At 38.6% G+C, this 23,765-nt stretch overlaps 1 protein-coding gene across 1 annotated transcript; it reads right to left on the reverse strand.

The window, feature by feature from the left end:
- Positions 1-6,308: 6,308 nt before the first annotated feature.
- On the reverse strand, positions 6,309-21,388 carry LOC146871824 (uncharacterized). Its single transcript, XM_085648861.1, has 6 exons — positions 21,014-21,388; positions 19,902-20,103; positions 19,075-19,191; positions 14,533-14,680; positions 6,698-7,381; positions 6,309-6,496 (listed from the first exon to the last, which is right to left on the reverse strand). The coding sequence occupies exons 4-6, from the start codon at positions 14,558-14,560 to the stop codon at positions 6,309-6,311; spliced, it is 900 nt and encodes a 299-aa protein (XP_085504987.1). The 5' UTR covers positions 14,561-14,680; positions 19,075-19,191; positions 19,902-20,103; positions 21,014-21,388.
- Between the last annotated feature and the right edge of the window lie 2,377 nt (positions 21,389-23,765).

Genomic DNA, 23,765 nt, shown 5'->3' on the forward strand with positions numbered 1-23,765 from the left:
CGCCGACTTGTGAGTGCCCTCGCTTGGGAACTTGTGAAACTGTATATATCCGGCCTTCCCGGTCGGGAGGTGCACCGCTGCTGATGGAATGCGGCTCCGCTGCTGTTCGTGGTGATAGCGAAGCGGAACAGACTGGTGAGCGGCAGCATGGGGGAAGGTGCTCCTTGCACTTCCTATGATGAACTATATTATTTACAGACTAATTGCCAGCAGCCCACTGGGGTTTTATGTGTATGGACTACCAGTCCCAGCATTCTTTGCAACATTACTCACCTGGGTGTGATTGATTTAAATGAAAGGGAAGACGCTGGAGAATCCATTTGCTGGTGGTTATTCTGTGCAGTGATACCTATGAGGAAGGGCGGAAGCCCGAAACGCGTCAGGTGACTGCGGACGACGGATGTGTTGAGGCCCTTCCCTGACCCTATAAACGCCGACTTGTGAGTGCCCTCGCTTGGGAACTTGTGAAACTGTATATATCCGGCCTTCCCGGACGGGAGGTGCACCGCTGCTGATGGAATGCGGCTCCGCTGCTGTTCGTGGTGATAGCGAAGCGGAACAGACTGGTGAGCGGCAGCATGGGGGAAGGTGCTCCTTGCACATCCTATGATGAACTATATTATTTACAGACTAATTGCCAGCAGCCCACTGGGGTTTTATGTGTATGGACTACCAGTCCCAGCATTCTTTGCAACATTACTCACCTGGGTGTGATTGATTTAAATAAAAGGGAAGACGCTGGAGAATCCATTTGCTGGTGGTTATTCTGTGCAGTGATACCTATGAGGAAGGGCGGAAGCCCGAAACGCGTCAGGTGACTGCGGACGACGGATGTGTTGAGGCCCTTCCCTGACCCTATAAACGCCGACTTGTGAGTGCCCTCGCTTGGGAACTTGTGAAACTGTATATATCCGGCCTTCCCGGTCGGGAGGTGCACCGCTGCTGATGGAATGCGGCTCCGCTGCTGTTCGTGGTGATAGCGAAGCGGAACAGACTGGTGAGCGGCAGCATGGGGGAAGGTGCTCCTTGCACATCCTATGATGAACTATATTATTTACAGACTAATTGCCAGCAGCCCACTGGGGTTTTATGTGTATGGACTACCAGTCCCAGCATTCTTTGCAACATTACTCACCTGGGTGTGATTGATTTAAATAAAAGGGAAGACGCTGGAGAATCCATTTGCTGGTGGTTATTCTGTGCAGTGATACCTATGAGGAAGGGCGGAAGCCCGAAACGCGTCAGGTGACTGCGGACGACGGATATGTTGAGGCCCTTCCCTGACCCTATAAACGCCGACTTGTGAGTGCCCTCGCTTGGGAACTTGTGAAACTGTATATATCCGGCCTTCCCGGTCGGGAGGTGCACCGCTGCTGATGGAATGCGGCTCCGCTGCTGTTCGTGGTGATAGCGAAGCGGAACAGACTGGTGAGCGGCAGCATGGGGGAAGGTGCTCCTTGCACATCCCATGATGAACTATATTATTTACAGTCTAATTGCCAGCAGCCCACTGGGGTTTTATGTGTATGGACTACCAGTCCCAGCATTCTTTGCAACATTACTCACCTGGGTGTGATTGATTTAAATAAAAGGGAAGACGCTGGAGAATCCATTTGCTGGTGGTTATTCTGTGCAGTGATACCTATGAGGAAGGGCGGAAGCCCGAAACGCGTCAGGTGACTGCGGACGACGGATGTGTTGAGGCCCTTCCCTGACCCTATAAACGTCGACTTGTGAGTGCCCTCGCTTGGGAACTTGTGAAACTTTATACATATATATATATATATATATATATATATATATATATATATTACTTCAGGAGTGGGGAGAACATCTACTAGAGTCATCCATGGGGCTAATACGGATTCTAATAAAGCACATAGAAAAGGCCCTCAAAGAAATTAGGGAAGAATTAAAAGGAAAAGAAGAGGAAATCGAAAAAATGACTTTACCAGAAGATATGGCCAAATTCAAAAGTGATATCCTCAAGAATCTTGAAAAGCATGAGGACAGAGTTAAACAACGCAAACAACAGAAATTCCAAAGGGATAAATTTGACTTTGAAGAAGGTCGCATTTTCACATTTGGCAGAAAATATGAAATACGGAAAAGTAAAGCACGATTAGAAATGACCAGTAGAGAATTCTCGAGCTATGACTCCCTCACCAGCACTGATGTAAGTGACAATGAAAACACAACACCAGCCACATCAGAAATGAGAAAAAGACCGATTTTTTTACGAAAATGCGGATGGCATTAAAACAACAGCATCAAAAAAACAATCAAAGAGGTGGGATAAACAGAGGCCGGGGAAGAGGAACAAGAAGTATGAGAGGAAGCCAAGAAGACAAGAAGATGCCAGAGGGGCAGGGGAGGAAGCAAGAACGGACATTTGGACCAAGGATCGACTGAGACAACAAAAGAAATAACATCCTTAGCTTCACAAGAACTTAATATAATGAATCTGTCAGGTAAAACTCTAACAGACATTGAAGAAAGTGTCCTAAAAAAAGGTCTTCATTTCTGTCCAACCGCTCATCTAGATTTAGCACAAACCAGGATTGATTTGTACAAGTACACCAGGAAAATAAAGTTGGCTAAAATACATGCAGAGAAAATAAAATCAAAAACTCAAATGGAGGCAAAAACATCCTCGACGAATGTACTTCAAGCTAAAGACATTCAAGGCATAACAACTTTATTAACAATGGGAGTTGAAACACCATCACAAGAAACAGAAATCATACGAGATTTACAAAAATCACAACCACTATCAGGAGCTGGTGAAAGCAGACTCAAGACAAAATCAAAATTCTATCCAACCCTACCATCGGGCAACAAAGTTGATTTATTTCACGAAGCTGTAATAGAAGAGCTTTACAAAATAAAACACAGCCAGGTAAAACACGATTTATCCATAAAAGAAAAACAAGCAATAAAAAATCTGCAATTGGACACCAATATTGAAATTAAACCAGCAGACAAAGGTAGGAACATCATAGTCCTGGACAAAAGGGATTATGTAATTGAGGCAAACCGCCAATTAATGGACAAACAATATTATCAACTATTAACAAAAGATCCCACACAAGAAATTGCAGACAATTTGAAATCACATTTACAAAAATGGTTGGCAAAAGGCCTAATCAACACGGAAGAACATAAATATCTGGTATGTGATTTTCCAACAATGGCCACCTTCTATTATTTACCCAAAATACTTAAAAATAAAACCAACCCACCGGGCAGACCAATAGTCTCCACAAATGGATCTCTTCTTGAGACAATTTCAAACTATATAGATCACTTCTTGACACCACTCGTAAAATACCTCAGTTCTTACTTACGTGACACCACGGATCTATTACAAAAATTGGAAGGAATAACATGGCAATCCACCTTTAAATTAATAACAATGGACGTTGTTTCACTATATTCCAATACTGAACATTCAATTGGACTCCAGGCGTGCCAATACTTCTTAGGCAAAAGAAATATCGAATATCATCAACACAACACCATGTTAATTGAAATGATCGCTTTATGCCTGAATAACAACATTTTTGGTGCCGGAGAGGGTATATCCAGTAAATATTGATTGAATAGTCTCAATTAGTACGGTGCTGTAGGGTGGAGAGAACCACCGGCCTCCCCAAATCCTGTGGCCTAAGGTACAATAGAACGTAATTCAAACTCATACACGAGAACTCGGCATGTGGACTCGGGACATTTACAGCAATACTGAGATGTGACCTAACTCCAATATTGAAGAGCGAGTTTAAGAAGCGCATCGTTTCTGCTTAACACACGCCGAAGGACAGCGTGTGATGGAGTTATCACCACACTTCAAATACATAAAACAGAAAACTGCAAAGCCTTGAAAAATGTGCATGTACATATTACTGAGGCGACAAAATACGTTTTGGTTTAAAGATCAGAGTTTGAAGAATTCATGAGAAGGAATAAAAGATCAAGGAAACAACTTTGATTTCTGAATATATAGCTATTGTGACTTACAATAGCTACTGCTGTTATTTATTGCATTGTCAGATTTCAACGTGAGCTGGGGACTTGAATTACGGTTTTATACACATGAACATTTGCACTACGTCTTATGTTTCATAATTGTCAGCTGTTTCTACACCAAGACTGACAACAATATAAGTTAACCGATATTCCTATTTTCCTTAGAGGTGATCACTACACCCCAAGATGGTGACCTTTTAGTCATAAGTAGGGCTAGACAGTTTATAAGTTATGGATTTCAGCAACTATCTAAAATAGTTTATTCCTGCCTGTCTTTACTTTCATGACAGGTTGAGGGTCTCTGTGCTACCATGCCAAACCATTTTAAAAGACGCAAGTCATTTCTTTGTAGTTAGATTGTGGTTTGGTGTATGTCTTGTAAATATTTTAGAATAAGGGCTAACATATTTTTGTTATCTGACTCTCCTACAGTGCAACACGTTGATAATGGTTGATGAAGTGGTACTGTATTGACTGCTGTTTGCTTTTGCCATTGTTGGTTAATAAGTAGTACATCTATGGTGCAAGTTGTTACACTGATATGATCCTTATGAACACGTCACCATGAACGGACACATTACATTAGTTGAGTGCTCTGACAAAGTGGTTAGTAATTATTATATGTAGGGGTAAAATTGATAGATTGATGTGCTTCTCTTGACATATTTCAACTAATATTGATTGGTTCTTTGATACTGACATGATGTCCATGTTCCATTAAAACAGTGCATGCTCCACGTTGGATTTTTTTGAGAAACATCTACACATGCGGTTTATTGAACTTTGGGGTGTCAGAAACTTCTTTTGGGCTTGAACACACTCTTGGTAATTACACCCTGTATGAAATTTAACATTAACTCGACTATCTCCTTGCATGGATTTTTTTTGTAATGAATGATATTGGGAGTTTTATTAGGGCAATGACAGATCAGACAAACATCTTCACTCTTTACAGACTAACTATTGTTTTGTAACTTGGTGCCTTTCTTTAGGATATATTCACTATGCCCACTATTCTCTGATGAAAGGTATAGAGTATTTACCCACATCCTGTTACTAGACAGTACAGCCTGTCTTTTTATAAAATCAACTTTTACCTACAGCTTTTTGAGATACATAGATGATCTAGACCCTGCTGGTGGCCTCTGATGGATTGATTCTTGCACCCCAATTGATTTACCTGATGTCCTGGAAGCCTTGGCGGTGAATCAATAGACTTCTACTGCATAAATAAAAACCTGGGATTTAGCAATGATTTAGACTGAAAGAACTCTAGAGGGCCAGGACAAAACTGCCAAGCTAATCCGTCAAGGTTGTGTTGCTGTTGGGCTGAAGAAACAAACTTCTTTTGCTCAAAACTTTTCACCAAAATCAAATGTGATTCAGTTTTATAAAGCAGAGACCAATTTCTTGGAGCCATCTTGGAGCCATCATTAGACACAGTCCACAGCCTTACCACCTGAAGGATTCTGAGCTCTGAATAAAGGCACGAGCACCAGTTCAGAAATGTTGATTTTGTGAAGGTGCAAAAGCATTTGCCAATTAGAAAAGTTCTCTGGGTGCAAAATGATATTTTTCCACTCTGAGATTTTCATGAATAAACCAATGGCATCATGCAGATCTAGTTTAATGGCTATCCTGTATAGTGGAAACCTTTTTGGATATAGACTGTTGTCTTGCCCTGATGAAATATTTTGACTTCCATTCTTGAGACTAGGACCCAAGATTAAACCTCTTTGCATGTGGAACTTGGTTTCTGTATCCCACTGTCCACTATCTTGGGCAGCCTGAAATCATGAGTAGGTCTCAGTGTTCCACTACCAGTTGTTCCACATTGACAAGTAGTGTTTTTGTTAGCCAAATTTTACAAGGAATGTAAAGATTCATGTCTAAAGGCTGCCAAAAATAAACTTCTAAAATTTTAGTGTAATTGTATTTATTAAAATGTACTTTCTGAATCTGATTTTTATTGTGTTTTCTTTTTAATGTAGTACTCTTTTGGTGCAGATACATGCTTCCCACATTGCTCCAAGTTAAGCTTGTCTATTCAGTGTCATAAATATTAAGGGATTTAGATTTGGTAACTTTAATAACAGTGGGAGTTATACCCTGATTAATCATAAGGTGAGTAGTCATCCACTTCAACTAATAATCATTTTTCTTATAGAAACATATTTACAAAAAGCGGTTTTCGATTATATCATAAGTATTGTTTTTTTTTTTAAAGAAATGCATCATTCCAGAATTCATCAATATTAGTCAATCATACCTGCGGCAGAGTATCAAACATAATCATTTTTAAATACTACCTTCCTTTTTCTATTCACCTCATCAATTGAATTGATCAGAAAATGTCCAACAGAAAACCTGTAAATCATATTCTCTTTCAGTGTTTCTTTGTGTGTTAGCTCTTGCTTTAGTTCAGTTTTAATGAGCTTCATGGATTTCTTTCTGTGGTTCTCCTTTTCATCTACCAAATAAAAGTAGTTTTTATAAATATATGTTATAAAGTAATACACCTTCTCAAGTAAATAAAAAGCAAGTGTATGAATTGTTAATCGCATTAATGAGTATTGTAATGTGGGACTGTTGAATTACACTTCATACGTCATTTTTTATAGTTTTATTAATATAAAGTCATGTAAAAATAGAATTTTATTATAAATCTTACCTGCTCCTTCAAGTGCAATCCTTCCATCAGAAAGTAAAGTGAAATTGGCTGATGTAATTTTCTTCATTTGCTTTTCAAATGTTTTGTTAATTTTTTCATTGTTTAAATGAAATAGAAGACGAACTGAAAATAAGAAATGCAACTCTTTCATATCGCAGACAAAGTAACAGTTCGAAGCAAGAGCACGATTCACTTGCTCAGCCTCAGCAGTGTTTATGTATCCAAGCAAGTCTGGAGTTAAAGCAATGCTCCTTAATTTTTCTTCTGCTCGTTTCTGGTTCTTTTCGTGAAATCGATCATACAAAGACAATCGTTCGTGTGTGCCAGATATGGGATGCTGTCTCTGATAAAATTCTGTCTCAGACATTTTCATGGATTCCATTGGATCATTAGATAATACATTTTTTAGCCAAGGAATTTCAATCTTCAGGGTTTTCTCTGTGGCTTTCTGGATATTCTCCTCAGTTGCTCCACATAGTCTTCCATCATAGGGTTGAAAGAATTGTTGCTCTGTTCGGTTGTTGGTGTGTCTAGCAACCTGACCAGCAATATCAGATATATAGATTGATGGTGGGTATAAAAAACTTAGCAGCCCATCTGCATGATCACGTGCAGATTCTTGCCACCACAGTGGCGAACTGTAATAAATGATGGAATGTGTGCAGCCCATGTGTAGAACACCTCCTGAAAAATAAGAAGCACATATTACACAATTTGTGTTTCTTCATTACTGTTTCAGCATTAAGAAAACACAACACATTTGGGGCTGCTCCGAATTTTATGTGATAAGATTTTAACAACATATACAACAATTAATAGTTCTATGAATGAGTATTATATACTTTTATGATGGGGATTGTTTTAAACTAACAAAACGTGGCTTTCTAATGAATATTGAACAAACACACATTATAACTGGAGCATTCAAGCGTTGTGCTAAGATGCAACCGTCATTTATACATTTCTATATAATGAAGTACAATTTGTATTTTAATGGTCATGGATTAACTTAAAGATGTTAGACCTGCCTAACATCATCTAGAATAACACTTATTTGAGCAAGAAGATCACAGCAAATGTGTTGCTTCATTTTGTATTCTATTAGGTGAAGATTTACACAATCTGAACCTACGAACAATAGCCTGACTTACATTATCATGCCACCCAAAAAATCCTTGCTTTAGGTTGAGCAAACGGATTTATTTGCAAGTGTAGAATCATTTTCATTGTTCAGACAATGTTAATAAACACTCACATAAATGTATTAATATAGAAAATGTCGCAAGCATGGTTTAAATATATGTGTTATATAAATTTCCTCATTGTGGAAGGTAGGGGACTTTCAAATAGTAGAATGATTTGAAAGTCATGTAGTAGTTTGCAGAGCAGGAAAAAGGTAATATCTTTGTTAGCAACGAGTGCAAAGACACTACAAATTAAAGGTCATACATTATAAACTTTTTTCCTGATTGAAAAACCGGGCCAAAATTACAACAAAATGACCAAGCCCTGCAAACAATTTTGTTGCAACATTTAAAAGCACATGGATGCATCATATTTACATAAATAGAATGCATCCGTGAGCTTTTACCAGCACTAGTGCACAATTGGTTGTCGTGCACCAATGCAGGCACCCTTGCGCCATGGTGCAAGGGTGCCTGTGTCACAGGGATAATTCCTGTTGTTACTGAAACAGGACAAAATGAGGAGAAACAAAGGTATTCTCCTCGCTGGGGAACTCCTTTGCCTCCTGTGGAGCGGCATATAAAAACTGACGCATCCCGAGGTTTAAGAAACCTTGTAAATCTGGAAATGCCTTTGAATTCATGGATATAACATAGGCAAATCCACTGCAACAAACATGGTACGGCCCATCGCGCAGAGTTATGCGTGAAAGAAGAACATATTTACAAGTTAAGGAAAAGCCACGCATCGTGAATTTGCTTGGCAAAGTAATATTGTCCACCACACTGTGCCAGCATCGTAAGAGCCTTGTAAATGAGGCTCATCATCTATCTCCAAATGTTGAATTTTTTATTAAAAATAACATTTACTTTTTGAAAAAATTAATGCATACATAGATGTACATCTGCCAAATGTATTCATCATACATATTTGACCTTTACATATTGCCAGAGGTATAATTCAAAATGATATATATATATATATATATATATATATACATATATATACATATATATATAAAACTATATATAAATTACCTACTGGCGGTCGCCAGTAGGTAGTTATAGTTAGGACCCTGTTTCCATAGGAAAACCGCAACATTCTATTTGGAATAACTTTGGCGCCGGTCGACGAATCCTCGCAAAATTTTCAAAACTAATGGGGCGCTACGCTCCGCTCCTACCCTGAAAGTCTCGGGGGGATTCGTCAAGCGGGGGCTGAGAAAAAAGGGGGGTCCCAAAACGCGTTTTTCCCATGCATTTTTCCATAGGACCTTTAGACACAGCTACAGCCCGAACGGCTGAACAGAGTTACTTGAAATTTGGCAGAGAGGTAGTCCTCAGGTCAAGGAAGTGCCTTTTGTAGGTCTGGTGTAAATCTGTTCAGTAGTTCCTGAGAAAATAGCATTTAAATCAATATATATATCTGTGGCAGCTTACGGTGCGCTTACGGTAAGCTTACCGTACGCGTACGGTGCCGTGCGCGAGCGCGAATCTGATTGGCTGTTAGATCTTAGTAAACATTCGAATCGGTGGAAACCAGGAAGTTGCGGCCGCCATTTTCTCTCTCGCACTCTGAGAGGGGGTTAAAAAACAAAGGCCAAAAACATGTAAAGGGGCTGTTTAGACAGCTCCTAAGCACCTAGCCATGTTGAGGGAGTCCCCAAAGATCCCCCAAGGCCAAAAACGGAATTTTAATTTTTTCGATAATTTCGCCGATTACGCTTACCGTACGCGTACGGTAAAAATTATTAAAAAAATACATAATCCATACTTTCCCCACCCCATGTGCAAATGGTGCCCCAAGGGCACCATTTGTGCATTGCATATTTTTATACCAAAAAATTAAAATATTACCTTTCACAACGGAGCGCATCATATGTCCTCCATGTGCGCACGGTGCGCGAAGCGCATCGTGCGTACATGGCCCATCTAGCGTAACGTGGGCACGCGGTGCGCGTAGCGCACCGCGTGCCCACCGTGCGTGTACGGCACTAACTGCGTAAAGTGGGCGCGCGGTGCGCGAAGCGCACCGCGCGCGCACGGAACGAACTGCATTAAATGGGCGCGCACGCCACGAATGGCGTAAAGTAAATTAGCATTTAAAAAACCGTACAAATTCACTGAAAAAACCATAGGTTTCACACACGTTATAGTTAGGAATTAGCATTTAAAAAACCTTGCAAATTCAGTGAAAAAACCATAGGTTTCACACATGTTATAGTTAGCTGGACATTTTACTGATAAAAAACCAATGAAATTCCCCCGTTATAGTTAGTGCAGGCAACTATAACTCACGCGACCGCAATCCTCTGCTGATGACATATGTGTCTTTATGAAAAAAAAATATTTGTAATATATGTATAGCTAAAATTTAATGGAAGAAGACATGGGCAAATAAGTGTCTAAATACAGTATTAGCATCAGCAGAGGATTGCGGTCGCGTGAGTTATAGTTGCCTGCACTAACTATAACGGGGGAATTTCATTGGTTTTTTATCAGTAAAATGTCCAGCTAACTATAACATGTGTGAAACCTATGGTTTTTTCACTGAATTTGCAAGGTTTTTTAAATGCTAATTCCTAACTATAACGTGTGTGAAACCTATGGTTTTTTCAGTGAATATATATATAAATATATATATAAAACTATATATATATATATATATATATATAAAACTATATATATATATATATATATATATATATATATATATATATATATATATATATATATAAGACAGGGTTCTGCTTGCACACATTGCTATGTTAGCATGAGCGTATTAGAAGTTTAAACGCAATTTTGCCACTTTGCCGGTCTAGCACACAACACTACATGTAACTGTTGTTGTAAGTTAAACTGCTTGCTTTTCTTCACATGAGAACGGTCTGTTTTTCACATCCCAAGACTTACACCGCGACCTTAGTCTGTACACTGTGTGCAGAAGTCTTCAAGGTCATAATAACAATGAATGCTCTTGATTCAGGTTGATTGGCCCCTGATCGAGACACAACATGCACACAGCTGCTACTAACTGAAACTCAAGTGCCTTTAATATTACTTTGCATGCATGATTCGGGCACTTGGATAAAACACCTTTCCAGTGACAGAGAGCTTTGCTGATCCTGAGATGTGATTCACCTCTGCTGATCTTGGAGGTATGGGGTTCCCCGTTTAAACCTAGAGACCTTCTATTATCATTATAAAACCTAGCTCCTAGCCAGGGGAGGGTGGTACAAAAGGCGCTATAAGACCTGTTTCCACTACCATTGTAACATGATTTCTCCCTTTGGGTTTTATGGCTTTGTAACAATGCTGATTGGTTTCTTTCTAATCATTTTCCTGCTTGTGTTAGCCAAAACACAGCATCTTAGAGCACGTAGGTAAAACTAAACATTTTAAACTTTTGCATCTCTCTGATTACTCATGTTGTGGACTGTTATGAGAATAAAAATGAAAGAGTGTTCTTGATTCCCACCATTCCTGAGAGTACCCTAACTCACTTGTTCTGGGTTGTCTAATCATTGGTAGCTTCGCTGTAGTACGGAGAATGAATGAGACACTGATGCTAGTCGGCTTCACAGAGGTCCTGGTTTCCTGTGCATATTTCTGTGTATGAGCAGAATCCCAGCAAAATTATGTACATTCTTCCTCGCATCCACACTCCATTGATGGGTGAAACGCCGGCACCAAGCACCACAACAATTCACAGCAGGGGCTAACACACATTTATGGATGTGCGAAAGAGGAATTTCATAAGGCGTCTCCACAACATGCAGTTGTAGGTGCAAAAAACAAACTATTTTGTGGTTATATCTATATATATCCTCAAACTTTGCCGGGTGCAGTCTCCAGCGGTGGTGAACCGCTACACAGTAATCCACAGGGGTGAACAATTCACGTTCAAACAAAACGAGTGCACTCAAGGGTGAATTATAACAAAAATGCTTTTCATGTGCAAGCCTTCAAGCGCTGACATGCTTGAATGCGTGAATTGTTCGCCCCTGTGGATTTATCTATATATATATATATATATACACTTACTTAAAAATCAGACATACGCCACTATGCTGGTGAATCGGTCCTTGTGTTACTAATATTTAGCTGGAAAAAATGTGCGCTGCTTATTCGATTAAACTTGCCAGATGTCAAGTCATGACTGGAGTTTATGATAGGAATGTGTAGCATGACCAACTCACACTGTTTCCATATGAAAATCAATGAAATATTGATGTCTTTTCACCGATTGATCTTGAAGAAGCTGTTATGGATTGTGGATTTAGATTTGTTCAAAGAGTTTGAATTAACACATTTTTAGCTTTTCATACATATAAATGATTACTTATTTGCATTATTGCAAAAATATTTTTGAAACTCATATGTATTATATGTATATGATGATGTTGTCACTTTTTTTATACATTTAGTGACCGAAATCTATCAGTTGTAAGTACTTATATAATGTCAGAAATTAACATTGATGTTTTTTAAACTCTCCAACCCCAGCTCCAACGACATCCCACCATCGCAAGCCCTGTGAGACTCCCTCGCCACCTTCTTTCACCGAAAAATCACCGACATCCATGACAGCTTCAGACCCCGGACGACCCCTGCTTACCACACCGCACCGAACCCACCGCACCCCACCGCCAAAAACACCCTGACAACCTGGGCCAACGTAAGCATCGAGGACACAATCAAGACCATGTGAAAAATCCACTCCGGTTCCCCATCCGACCCTCTCCCGCACCCCATCTTCAACAAAGCCAGCAAGTCCACCGCTCCCCACCTGCACAAAATCATCAACCTGTCCTTCAAGACCGCCACCTTCCCTGAGATCTGGAAGCATGCAGAGATCGACGCCCTACTGAAGAAACAAGGTGGATCCAAGCGACCTCAAGAACTTCCGACCCATCTCCCTGCTTCCGTTCCCAGCAAAGGTCATCAAGAAGATAGTCAACATCCAGCTCACCCGTCACCTCGAAGACAACAACATCCTGGACCCCTCCCAATCAGGATTCCGCAGCAACCACATCACTGAGACCACCCTCTTCGCCGCCACAGACGACATCAGGACCCTGATGGACAACGGCGAGACGGTTGCCCTCATCCTCCTGGACCTCTCTGCTGCCTTCGACACAGTCTGCCACCTCACACTACGCACGCGCCTCCATGACGCAGGGATCCGTAACAAGACCCTGGACTGGACCACCTCCTTCCTATCCGGCAGAACGCAGAGAGTCCGCCTCCCCCGTTCCGTTACGAGGCCTCCAAGATCATCTGTGGCGTCCCTCAAGGATCCTCCCTCAGCCCGACACTGTTCAACGTCTACATGGCACCTCTAGCATGCATCGCCCGCCAGAACGACCACAACATAATCTCATATGCCGACGACACTCAGCTGATCCTCTCCCTCACAAAGGACCCCCTCACCGGCAAATCCAACCTCCACCAGGGAATGAAGGCCGTCGCCAACTGGATGGAGGACAGCCGCCTCAAACTGAACACAGACAAGACGGAAATCCTCATCCTCGGATCCAACCCCTCCGCATGGGACGACTCTTGGTGGCCCACTTCACAGGGGTCCCCCCGGCTCCCACTGACCACGCACGCAACCTGGGCGTTATCCTCGACTAGAAACTCTCCATGACCAAACAAGTCAACGCAGTCTCCTCCACCTGCTTCAACACCCTCCGCATGCCCCGCAAGATCTACAGATGGATTATGACCAGCACGAGGAAAACAGTCACCCAGGCCCGAGTCAGCAGCAGACTCGACTATGGAAACGCCCACTACGCCGGAGCCCCGTCCAAGCTCATCAGCAGACTACAGAGAATCCAGAATGCCTCCGCACATGCCTGATCCTCAATGTCCCGTGCCGCGACCACATCACCCCCCACCTGAGGAACCTGCACTGGCTCCCCGTCGACAAAAGAATCTCCTTCAAACTCCTGATCCACGCACACAAAGCACTCCACAAAACCGGCCCAGCCTATCTCAACAGTCGACTCTCCTTCTACGTACCCAACAGGAACCTCCGCTCCGCTGACCACGCCCTGGCCACGGTCCCACGTATCCGGAGAACCACTTCCGGAGGCAGGTCCTTCTCCCATCGCGCCGCCAAGACCTGGAACGCCCTCCCCCTCGACCTGCGACAAACCGAAGACCTGCTGTCTTTCAGGAGACAACTCAAGACCTGGCTCTTCGACCAGTAACAGCACCCCACCCTCCCCCCTCCCAGCGCCTTGAAACCCTACCGGGTATGTAGTGCGCTTTACAAATTATGTGATTGATTGATTGATTGATTTAAATGGGAATATTAGACATTACTGAAATTGAATAAAGGTATACGAAAAAAAAACATGTAAAGTTATCAATTGTAATTACATTGTTTCCCAAAAGTGCATATTAAAAAACAAAAGCAATTGCATTAGTGTAAAATTTAAAATTAAAAAATGCTGACACTGGCATATGTTATAAATATTTCCAGAAACACACCAACACAGACTGTTATTTAATTATTATATAACTTTATGCCATGGAAATAAAAAACACACAACTCTCCCATCGTTCTATGCGAACACAATTGTTTTATAATACTGAGGTTATATCACATAATTGCAACTTAAATATTTTAGTTCTATGTCATACCTCCGGTTTTCTGTAGTTTTGTAAACATCTTAGGGTAAATTTCTTTATAGAGGACAAGCTCTTGAAGCCTGTTTATCAGATCTGATTGTGATCCAATTCCAGAAACACCCAAACTTTGGCACGCATTAATCAGTTCATCATTTGTAGCCTATGAAAATACTGTGTGTTAAGACTAATTATAATAATGAAAATCAACTCCAACTACCATAATATAACAGATAATTGTAATTAAAATATTTTAAGGAGTTCATAGACATGTGGTTGCTTTTTTTATATGTCCCAAAGACATATTACCTATAACACAATGCACTTACATTTATCCTCTTCAGATTGTAATTTATAAATGCACAACATTTTCATTGGTTCAACATAGAACAAAATCAAAAAGAATCGTTCAATTAACAAAGATGTATTTCTTGAATTGTAAATTGCTTTTAAAGTTTTATGCCGTCATACATGCAGTTTGGATAAAAGCAAATTTAGCTTAGAAGTGAAGTCATTTAAAGAACTGCCAATGCACCAAGGTCAGAAGAAGAACAAGGCAGACAAGTATTTTGGCAGCCACATCTGCTTGTACACCTTTGCAGAATAGTGCATACATAGATGTACTCTTTCTCATAGCTCCCCTTCATATAACACACACATGTAATATGGTAAAGGCACAATGCAGAGGATCAACAAAATTCTTCCAAATTAATAATCAGAATTAAAATTGAGAGTAGGGTACACTACATGTACATTTAACATGAAATCCCTAATATTTCTTCATTTGTCAATTAAGCTTCCTTGTATAAACCTGAAAGCCTGTTAGCAACAAACATCTTAAGAAAAAGTAGTATAACCTGAAAGTATGTAATATCTCTGAGGACAGCCCGTGGATCCATCATGGAGACAGAAATTACTCTGTCCCTATGGTGGAGAGGACACAACCTAATTCCCACATGATTACCAAGCAGTTGGTCATGTATAGAGGCATTAGCAGGATGCATACTCATGGTGGTTACTGCCAATGCATTTTACAGTTTGCTACAGGGCTATCTGGCAATGACACAGCCCTGTAGCTAACAGTATTAATTTTTTAAAAGCTCAAATTTAAAGTGGGATTTGCTTTTTAAAAATAAAAAATCGAACACTCCCCTTATAATGTGTGAGTCTTCTCCCATGGCAGAGGTAAGCATTACAATGGTTTTATTTTCCCTTACCGCCTGGTTTTACCTGCCGATGAACATCAGTAAAAAAAGTCACTCCATGTCTGCCCACCTAAATTGTGCTGGCAGACATGTTGCCTGTTCTCAAATGGCCCTCACTGCACAAGTCAGTTGGATAAGTTTTGCCTATGGTAGAAACAGAGTAGTCTTTGCCCTGGCCAAACATATGGTTTAACAGCAATTAAACTTGGTGGGCGGACCATTATATTAACAGGAAGGGAACTCTGTCTGCATAGAAACGAAATACCCTTGCCACCAATGTATAACTCAGGCCCTAAGTCTTTAATGGATGTAGATGTTCAATTAGATTTACAATTGTAGACGAAACCCGGTGACTATTACTTACAGTGGTCATCAAATAACAGGTAAAATGGAAAATAACTTTTGTATTGTTGAAATAAAGATTTTTTTTTATTAACTAACACTTTAAACCTCATTCTCACCACTGCATCTTCTAATTGCAGTTCATGTTTTTATTTTTTCATAAGGGGCTAGTTTTACATTTAACATTTCTGAGCTGTACCTGCTAGACCCTCAATTGCACTAATTAGCTCATAGTTGAACCTGTGATTAAAAACAGCTTAATAAAATAATTTAAAATATCTATGGAAATCATGTAAGAGATACAATTATCCTGCATTCTTTACAAAAACCATAAAGCGATCTAGACTTCGTTGTGCCAGACACATAGATGAACTTTGAAACAATACATTTTTAAGAACCCCTTGAAACAAAGTTGTTACAATATGTATTACCTACTTTGTAAGTAAATCGGAAAAACAAATGAAAACATACACCGTGGAAATTATGATACCATACAGCATGATCAATGATTTTGATAAAACATTTATACCAACATGTCAAGTCTCTGACTTTGAAAAGTCTATAACACATTTAAATTGATACTTGTGTTGATTCCAGAAGTAGCAGGATTGTATCTTCATTAATTGTTTTGTCTTCTTCTTTATTAACATTTTCATCTCTGCACCTCAATGGCAACCCTTTCTTCACTTCACTTTTTGGCACCTTAGGGCCCACCCTGGTTGCACTACCGACCCAAGGCACAAAGTTTGAGTAGTCCAGTTGTGTACAATAAGGGTTTTTCTGGTCATTTCCTGAAACATTAGTCGGCAATAACAAATATTTAATATAAAACAAACTATTTTCGATTTATAAGAAATCATTCTAATCAAACATATTGCTTCAAGTTTATTATAACTCCAGTAAGTTATCATCTTGGTATAATATAGAAGATAAAGTCAAAATAGCAATAGTTTTATTCAAAATGATATAGTTTTAATAACAGAACTGAAATGCATCCTACAAAAGACCACAGAAGAGCTAAAAATAATAATTGTTGTAGTGGTGCTTATTAAAAATCAATTTAAAAATGTGCACAAATCAATCAATCAATTAATTAATTAATAAATCAGGATTTTTAGAGCAAGGTTAATCACAATGAGGGCCTCCAGGCACTAGGATCATGCTGCAATCAGTTGAAGAGCTATTTTTGACTTACTTCTGAATTCCACGAGAAAGAGTGCTGTACAGTGATGGAAGTAAAGTCCATTCTAGGATGTGGCAACAACGTGAGAGAAGGAGCATCCTCTGATGCAGCTTCAGCAGATGCCGGGAGTGCGAGCAAGGGTGATGGAGGCAAAGCGCAGGTGTCTTGATGGCTGGTGGTAGTTCAGTGTGGTTGATAATGCATACCGGTCCCTGGTCGTGGAGGCCTAATATGCATATATCAGCATCTTGAATTGGTATCTCATTTGGATGGCAGTCAATGGAGGTACCTGAGGTAGTGGATGATATGGGTCCATTTGGGAAGTCTGTGGATGAGTCAGGACACTGAGTTCTGGATCATCTAGAGTATCTTTAGGAGCTGGGTGGCGATTCCTGCGTAGAGTGTGTTGCCGTAGTAAAGCCAGCTGGTGACTAGTGATTGGATGGCCTTTTTCCTGGTATGTAAGTCGAGCCATTGGAAGATCTTTCGGTGCATGTGCATGGTGTTGAAGCTGAGGGAGGAGGAGGCTGTGTTGATCTGGCATTTCATTGTGATTGATCTACCCAGGATTATGGCAAGATTATGGAGGTGGTGTAGGTGTGGGTACAAGTTCAACAGGCCACTAGGTTTCATTCCTCTGGGAATTGTTATTTCACAATATCACCAATTCTGTCTTGTCCATGATGAGCTTCAGGCAGTTGGTCGTTATACAGTCGGTGATGCTCGTCAAGCATTTGTGGTAGCTGGTGCTGGTGGAGGCAGGGTTTTTCTGAAAGCGTGATGATGAGCTGGGTGTCATCTGTGTAGGAAATGATGTTGATACCATGGCTTCGAACGGTGGAATGTAGCAATAACTATGATATATTCGGCAACATGTTTTACTAAATTTTTGTTGTAATAGTGGAACTGCTTACAAAGACTACTAAAATGAAAAAAAATGGTCAAATAACTTTCAGCATTACAACTGCCCTTTTTAATCACATTGTCGTTAACACAAAACAAAAATATTAAAAAAGAATTATATATTTCTAAAGGACATATAGCTTTGGACATTAAAGACCCTCATATAAATCTAATTGTAGAAATATAAACACATCAGATGAATCAATTGAAAAATAAAAAAATTATAAAAGAGACACTTCTCCAATGTAAAAGTCCTAATAACCCATTCGAATAGTAATCAAAACGCAAGGTGTGCTAAAACCAATACTTGAACATGGATACACACTGTTTCTGGTTCCATCGCATTATGCATCACAAAGGGAAGACACAGTAGCCCAAGGTGTGCACTCTTCTTATTTGCTCCAAAATTATTTGTGAGGTGTGCATTTTTTTCATAAGAAAATGCATGTTTACCTAGTTTTACCAATTCATAGTTCTACGTACGTAGAGTAGTTGATAACTCTGCCTATTGTCTGTAGAACTACTGTTTGCATGTTAATGTCCAAAATACACCTGTACAGTGAATTGTAGTAAATTTATGATGAATTGTAAGTTATATGTATCACTTGACCCTTATGTTAGAAGGAATACATTCATAGCAGTATAAAAACATCTCTATCTAGAGTTAACAAATTAAATTTATGGTGAAATTTACATATATGTGACATGCATAGGCACCACTGTATGCGTACAGAGAATCTCACATTGAGATTTGCCTTTGTGAATGTTGCCCAATGCATAGGATGCATGTTCTTGTGCTATGACATGTACAGTAACACTTATTGAAAATAACAGCAGAGATCCAACCTTTATCTTGAAAAAACTATATTCTAAGTAGTTGTTTGAAATATGCATCTTATCAGACTAAAACAACAAAATACTTACCTTCACAAATGCCGCTAGCAATAATTCGGTACTCTGTTTTTTGCCAAGAATTTTCAATGTCTACTTGCAATTCCTCCTCTTTTTGATCCTGCAGTATGGGTCTTTTGAAAAGATGAACTGGGATATAAATTTAGAACATTATATTCAATGTTTCATGTATTAGTAGTTTTAGCACTGTTCATATACTCCAATAGTGTAGAATTCATTATATTTATGTGAGGTCAATTCACAAAGAATGGATCAGATGTTTATGAGGATCAAAGTGTTCCTTAAAAATTGTAATTTCAGCATGGACAAGAAAAGTTCTGGATAAGTGAAATGTCTTGTAACACCAAATCTTTTTTCTATCTAGCTTTAAAATCTTAGTATAAATATTAACAACAAATGAGTGAGCATATTTCAAGGTTCAAAAGTCACACTCCATAAACTGACCATGTATATATAGTTTTATTGCCAGGGTGAAACGTGCTTGACATGCAACATAAATTGCAGGCTGGACTTTAATAATAATAGAGAAAACTATGTTAAATGAGCAGAATGAAAAGGTAGCATGAAATTGAATGACCAAGCCATTAATTAAACAATGATCTGTAATGCAAATTCCGTTTGATTGTATTTGTTAAAAAATGTTATTGCTTTCATTTTTAAATTGATACACAAATAGACAAATTGATACGGGCAGTCAATATGAGTAGTGCCCAGAAGAGAGCAGAAGAGAGATAACTGACAGTGCTTCTTTCACAGAAAATTGTAGAATAGCAGAAATAAGAATAACTGAGAGTGTATACTATTAACAATGTCTTTTGGGAAAATAAATTATTACTTACTAGGAATATCAAATGAAAGCTTCCAGTTTGCATCACCAACTAAAATTGCTGGATGGTGTCCACATCTAATGCAATAGAAGTCATAAGAATATTTCCTCATTGCTGAGAAATGAAAGAATGCCTTTCTAAGAGTGTCATGATGAAATTTCATCCCCATGAAATCTTCCATTGTATTTAAGAAACGTCCAATTGCTGTGTGGTTCTATTGAGTATAAAGCATTGTGAATATTACAAACATAATCTGTTAGTATTTTTCATATTTTTTTAAATGTAACCACAGACTATCACACTTTAATATTAAATAAAACAAAAGTAATGAAATGTATTAATTATCACGCACTTCCTCACCAACATATTGAAGGATAATGCAAAGGTTTTTGCCTTTGAATTAAAGATAAAACTATTGCCTCCTAATAAGAACTTTTTGATCTTTAACGGTTGGTGACACACAACAATCAGCGTCTTGATAAGCATGGTTTGAAGTATTTGCCAAACGCCTTTCTAACTTAATGATTTTGCTTTATTAAAGAGAAAATAAAGTTGAGTACCACAATCAATTTCCCCTAATTTTTTTCATAAAAGAGGGCTCTAAATCTATTTGGCTTGTAATAATATTGCTGGGAATGTTTATAACAAACAAATGATTCTGCAACAAGAGAGAAATTGATTTTTAGAACATTAAACTAAATCAAATTTTAAGTAGTTAAATTGTGTCTAATCATTTTATACCTGTTGAATGACTAATTTTACAGAGGCTAAAATTACTATATTCAGTATTATCATAAAACCTATAAGCAGATGAACTAAACATATGTACATATCTGCCAAATCGAAATTTCAATAGAGTACCAATGTTGAGTCAGAGGATGGGAATCCTGTCCACAGTGAATTAAGTGCACATGTAAACATATTGCAATCACTACAATTGTTATAAAGTTAAATCGTCCATTAATTTTGAAAAATAGTATTACTACTCACAATGTAAAATTTAAATGAATGAGCATGTATTTGTTGAAGCCTTCAAATATTATCAACTAGTGAAAAAACACACACATACACAGAGGCACATATGCACACACAAGGATACATATACACAAACACACACACAGTACCTGAAATGACGAGGTCATAAGAACACATAGAGGAATCGTCAAAAATGTCTTGTCATTAAAATTGTGAAATCCTGACGTATATTCTTGATACCGGACCGGGCTAGCACAAATTGGACAATTCTTTACATAAACATATATACCTGATTCAAAGGGGAAAAATAAGATATAAATTATTATACACACCCCTATCTTAAAAACCAATTATTCTATTGAAACCTGCAATCATAGATACAAAGATGGAATATGAAAAATGATAGGTCCTAAAAGGTTTTGAACAAGGGCATTTAAGAGCTCAATGAACCCTGATTTGTAACAGAGACAAGAGCTAGTAAGGATAATTAGGCCTGTTTTATTATTCAGAATAAGCAGAATGACATGATTAAATACTGCTCTGCCTATTTCACGTTGGGTATTTTAAAAGAGCTACTTTACAGTGCAGTAAGTCCACACAGTAGAATTGTATGAGGATTTGGCTGTAGCAAATACCATAAAACCACATTCTTGCCATTTTCTGAGAGTGCCAATCATTAACCGCACTAGCCCAGATGACCAAGCAACGTCCTGCCTATTCAAAAAAGCCACAAAGCCTTGTCAGCTGTAGAAGGTACTATATAAATCCATTTGCAATACAATACAAGATATAAACCCACAATAATAGTAATACCATAGACTCATCGGTCTAGTCAGTCAATTTTAGGTCATACAGGCTGTATAAAAATTCACTTTCATTGCTTGACACTCTTACACTCACATACAATGAAACTGCTAGGGGTCATGGCCCTCCCCCATTACTAAACCAGTCTGCAACAATTAACCACCCATTACCTACTAAACAGGCGTGGAATAACTAAACAGCTCTGCCACATGTCATGGGCCTATATAGGAGTGTAATATAGAACACCACTACGGGTCAGACTGGCTACATACAACTGCTCCTTGACATCTCACAATGACAATCAGATGTTAAATATTAACAATATTCATCCCAGCAGATCTTCCCAATCTTCTCCTTTAAAATATGCCTAAGCATGATTGTATACTTTAAACAAAATATTTGAAGATGAATATTGTAGTACATTAAACAACTAATTAGACTATAAATATAAGAAATAGCAGAAAGGGGCCTGCAGAGCTGTTCATGGTGCGCTATGCTACACCTTGTTTTTGTGAGTCCTATTGCTAATTAATTGAAAAATAGTTTTGTTTGCGGTATTCATGTTACTTTCTGTGAGGGGTATAGTGTTTTCTGAGAAGTGGTGTATATGCACACTTAACTTTGTATAGAGCACAGTACCAAAAAATGGTCTCTGTATAGTTTACACAGTTTCATCACCCAGAACTGCTATAGTAGTTTTCAGGATCACAGTGCTTAGAAAAAATACTTTTAGAATATATGTAAAACATATTATATTCCTTACTCTTATGTTTGGATAGGGATAATTAAAGCAAAACACCTTCCATACAAATATTAGTTAACGTAACTGCATGTGTTTTGCGATTTCTTACACCAAGTTAAGAGTGTATTAGTGTATGTTAAAAACCCCTCCTGCTGTACCAAATGGCCACTAATCTTTTCTTTAATGAAACTATGGTTTTATAGTGACAGTGGTCTATCAAACTTTGTGACTTTTGGATAAGTTCATAAGATCCATATTATGGACCTTACTTTAGAAATATTGCACTGATGCACAAAAAAGAAGACAGGGCACATCTGCATCCATCGCTTGGAGTACTAGCATAGTAGTAAATAGTCTGAAGGGTATTTGCTCCAAAATAACATTTTGCACCAGGCTATATCTTTAAACAACCAGTTTTCATACTATGTTTGTTCATTCATACAATTTAAAAAATGGAACTAACATCTGGGAAACAAACTTACTCCATTTATTATCAATATGTTATTTATGGACCAGTAATTTTCTGTTTGAATCTATGTCAATTCTTTTACGGGAGCAATCAAAGTTCCCATGTGTAGCTTTCCAATAAACAGATATAAGTTATCACAACAAAGACTTTCCATTTAGACTAAATTTCACTGCTACACCAAGTTGATGTTTAATGTACTCACTATAAAGAAACAAAAGATACCATGAAACGTGTTCATGACTTACCATTATATTGTGAAAACTGTTCTCCAAGATACACAATAGGGTCAACATTTTACGAAGATGGATGTGAAGGCCTTACCATACTTTCCTACTGCAGGGGATTTTATCATTTTTTAGATAATTTCGTTAACCAGAATGGTTTTTCTAAACAGCCTATGAGTTTAGTGACATCATGCCACTGACCATCACCACCTTTTTGAGAACTTTTCACCACCACTGGATTTACTGCATAGTAGCAGTAAATTGGGAGTCAAATTTACTCTGTGGTAAATATGCCTCAGTACAGTGCATCTCATTAGGACCTTGAAAGAAAAGAAAGCATTATAAAATATATATAATATACCTATTATTTAAAAATATAAAAATCAAAAGGTTTGCTAAAACAATGTCAATGTGTTAAATTTCACATGCAAAAAGGCCATAAAATGATAAACTAATATTCAATAACTTACCTAGATTGTACTAGGCACAATTCACAAGGGAGATGGGAAATCACGTTGACCTTAGGCATGCAAATGCAAGCATTTATGATTATAATTGTATGTTTGTTTGTTTTTTTAGTACAAATTCACACTTGTAAATGACCTTAACTCCAAATAAAATCACACCAGGAGTATATAATGTTTAAGGTAGGTATTTGTGTA

The sequence above is a fragment of the Triturus cristatus genome, chromosome 1_1 (assembly GCF_964204655.1).
Source record: "Triturus cristatus chromosome 1_1, aTriCri1.1, whole genome shotgun sequence".
NCBI lineage: Eukaryota > Metazoa > Chordata > Amphibia > Caudata > Salamandridae > Triturus > Triturus cristatus.

What these genes read in the sequence shown, in the direction of transcription:
- LOC146871824 (XM_085648861.1), bottom strand. Translation starts at nt 14,560, where the DNA reads ATGTTTACAAAACTACAGAAAACCGGAG. An exon ending in AAAACTACAGAAAACCGGAG is followed by an intron (nt 7,382 to 14,532) that starts GTATGACATAGA and finishes CTTATTTTTCAG; the next exon opens with GAGGTGTTCTACACATGGGC. An exon ending in GATTGCACTTGAAGGAGCAG is followed by an intron (nt 6,497 to 6,697) that starts GTAAGATTTATA and finishes TTTATTTGGTAG; the next exon opens with ATGAAAAGGAGAACCACAGA.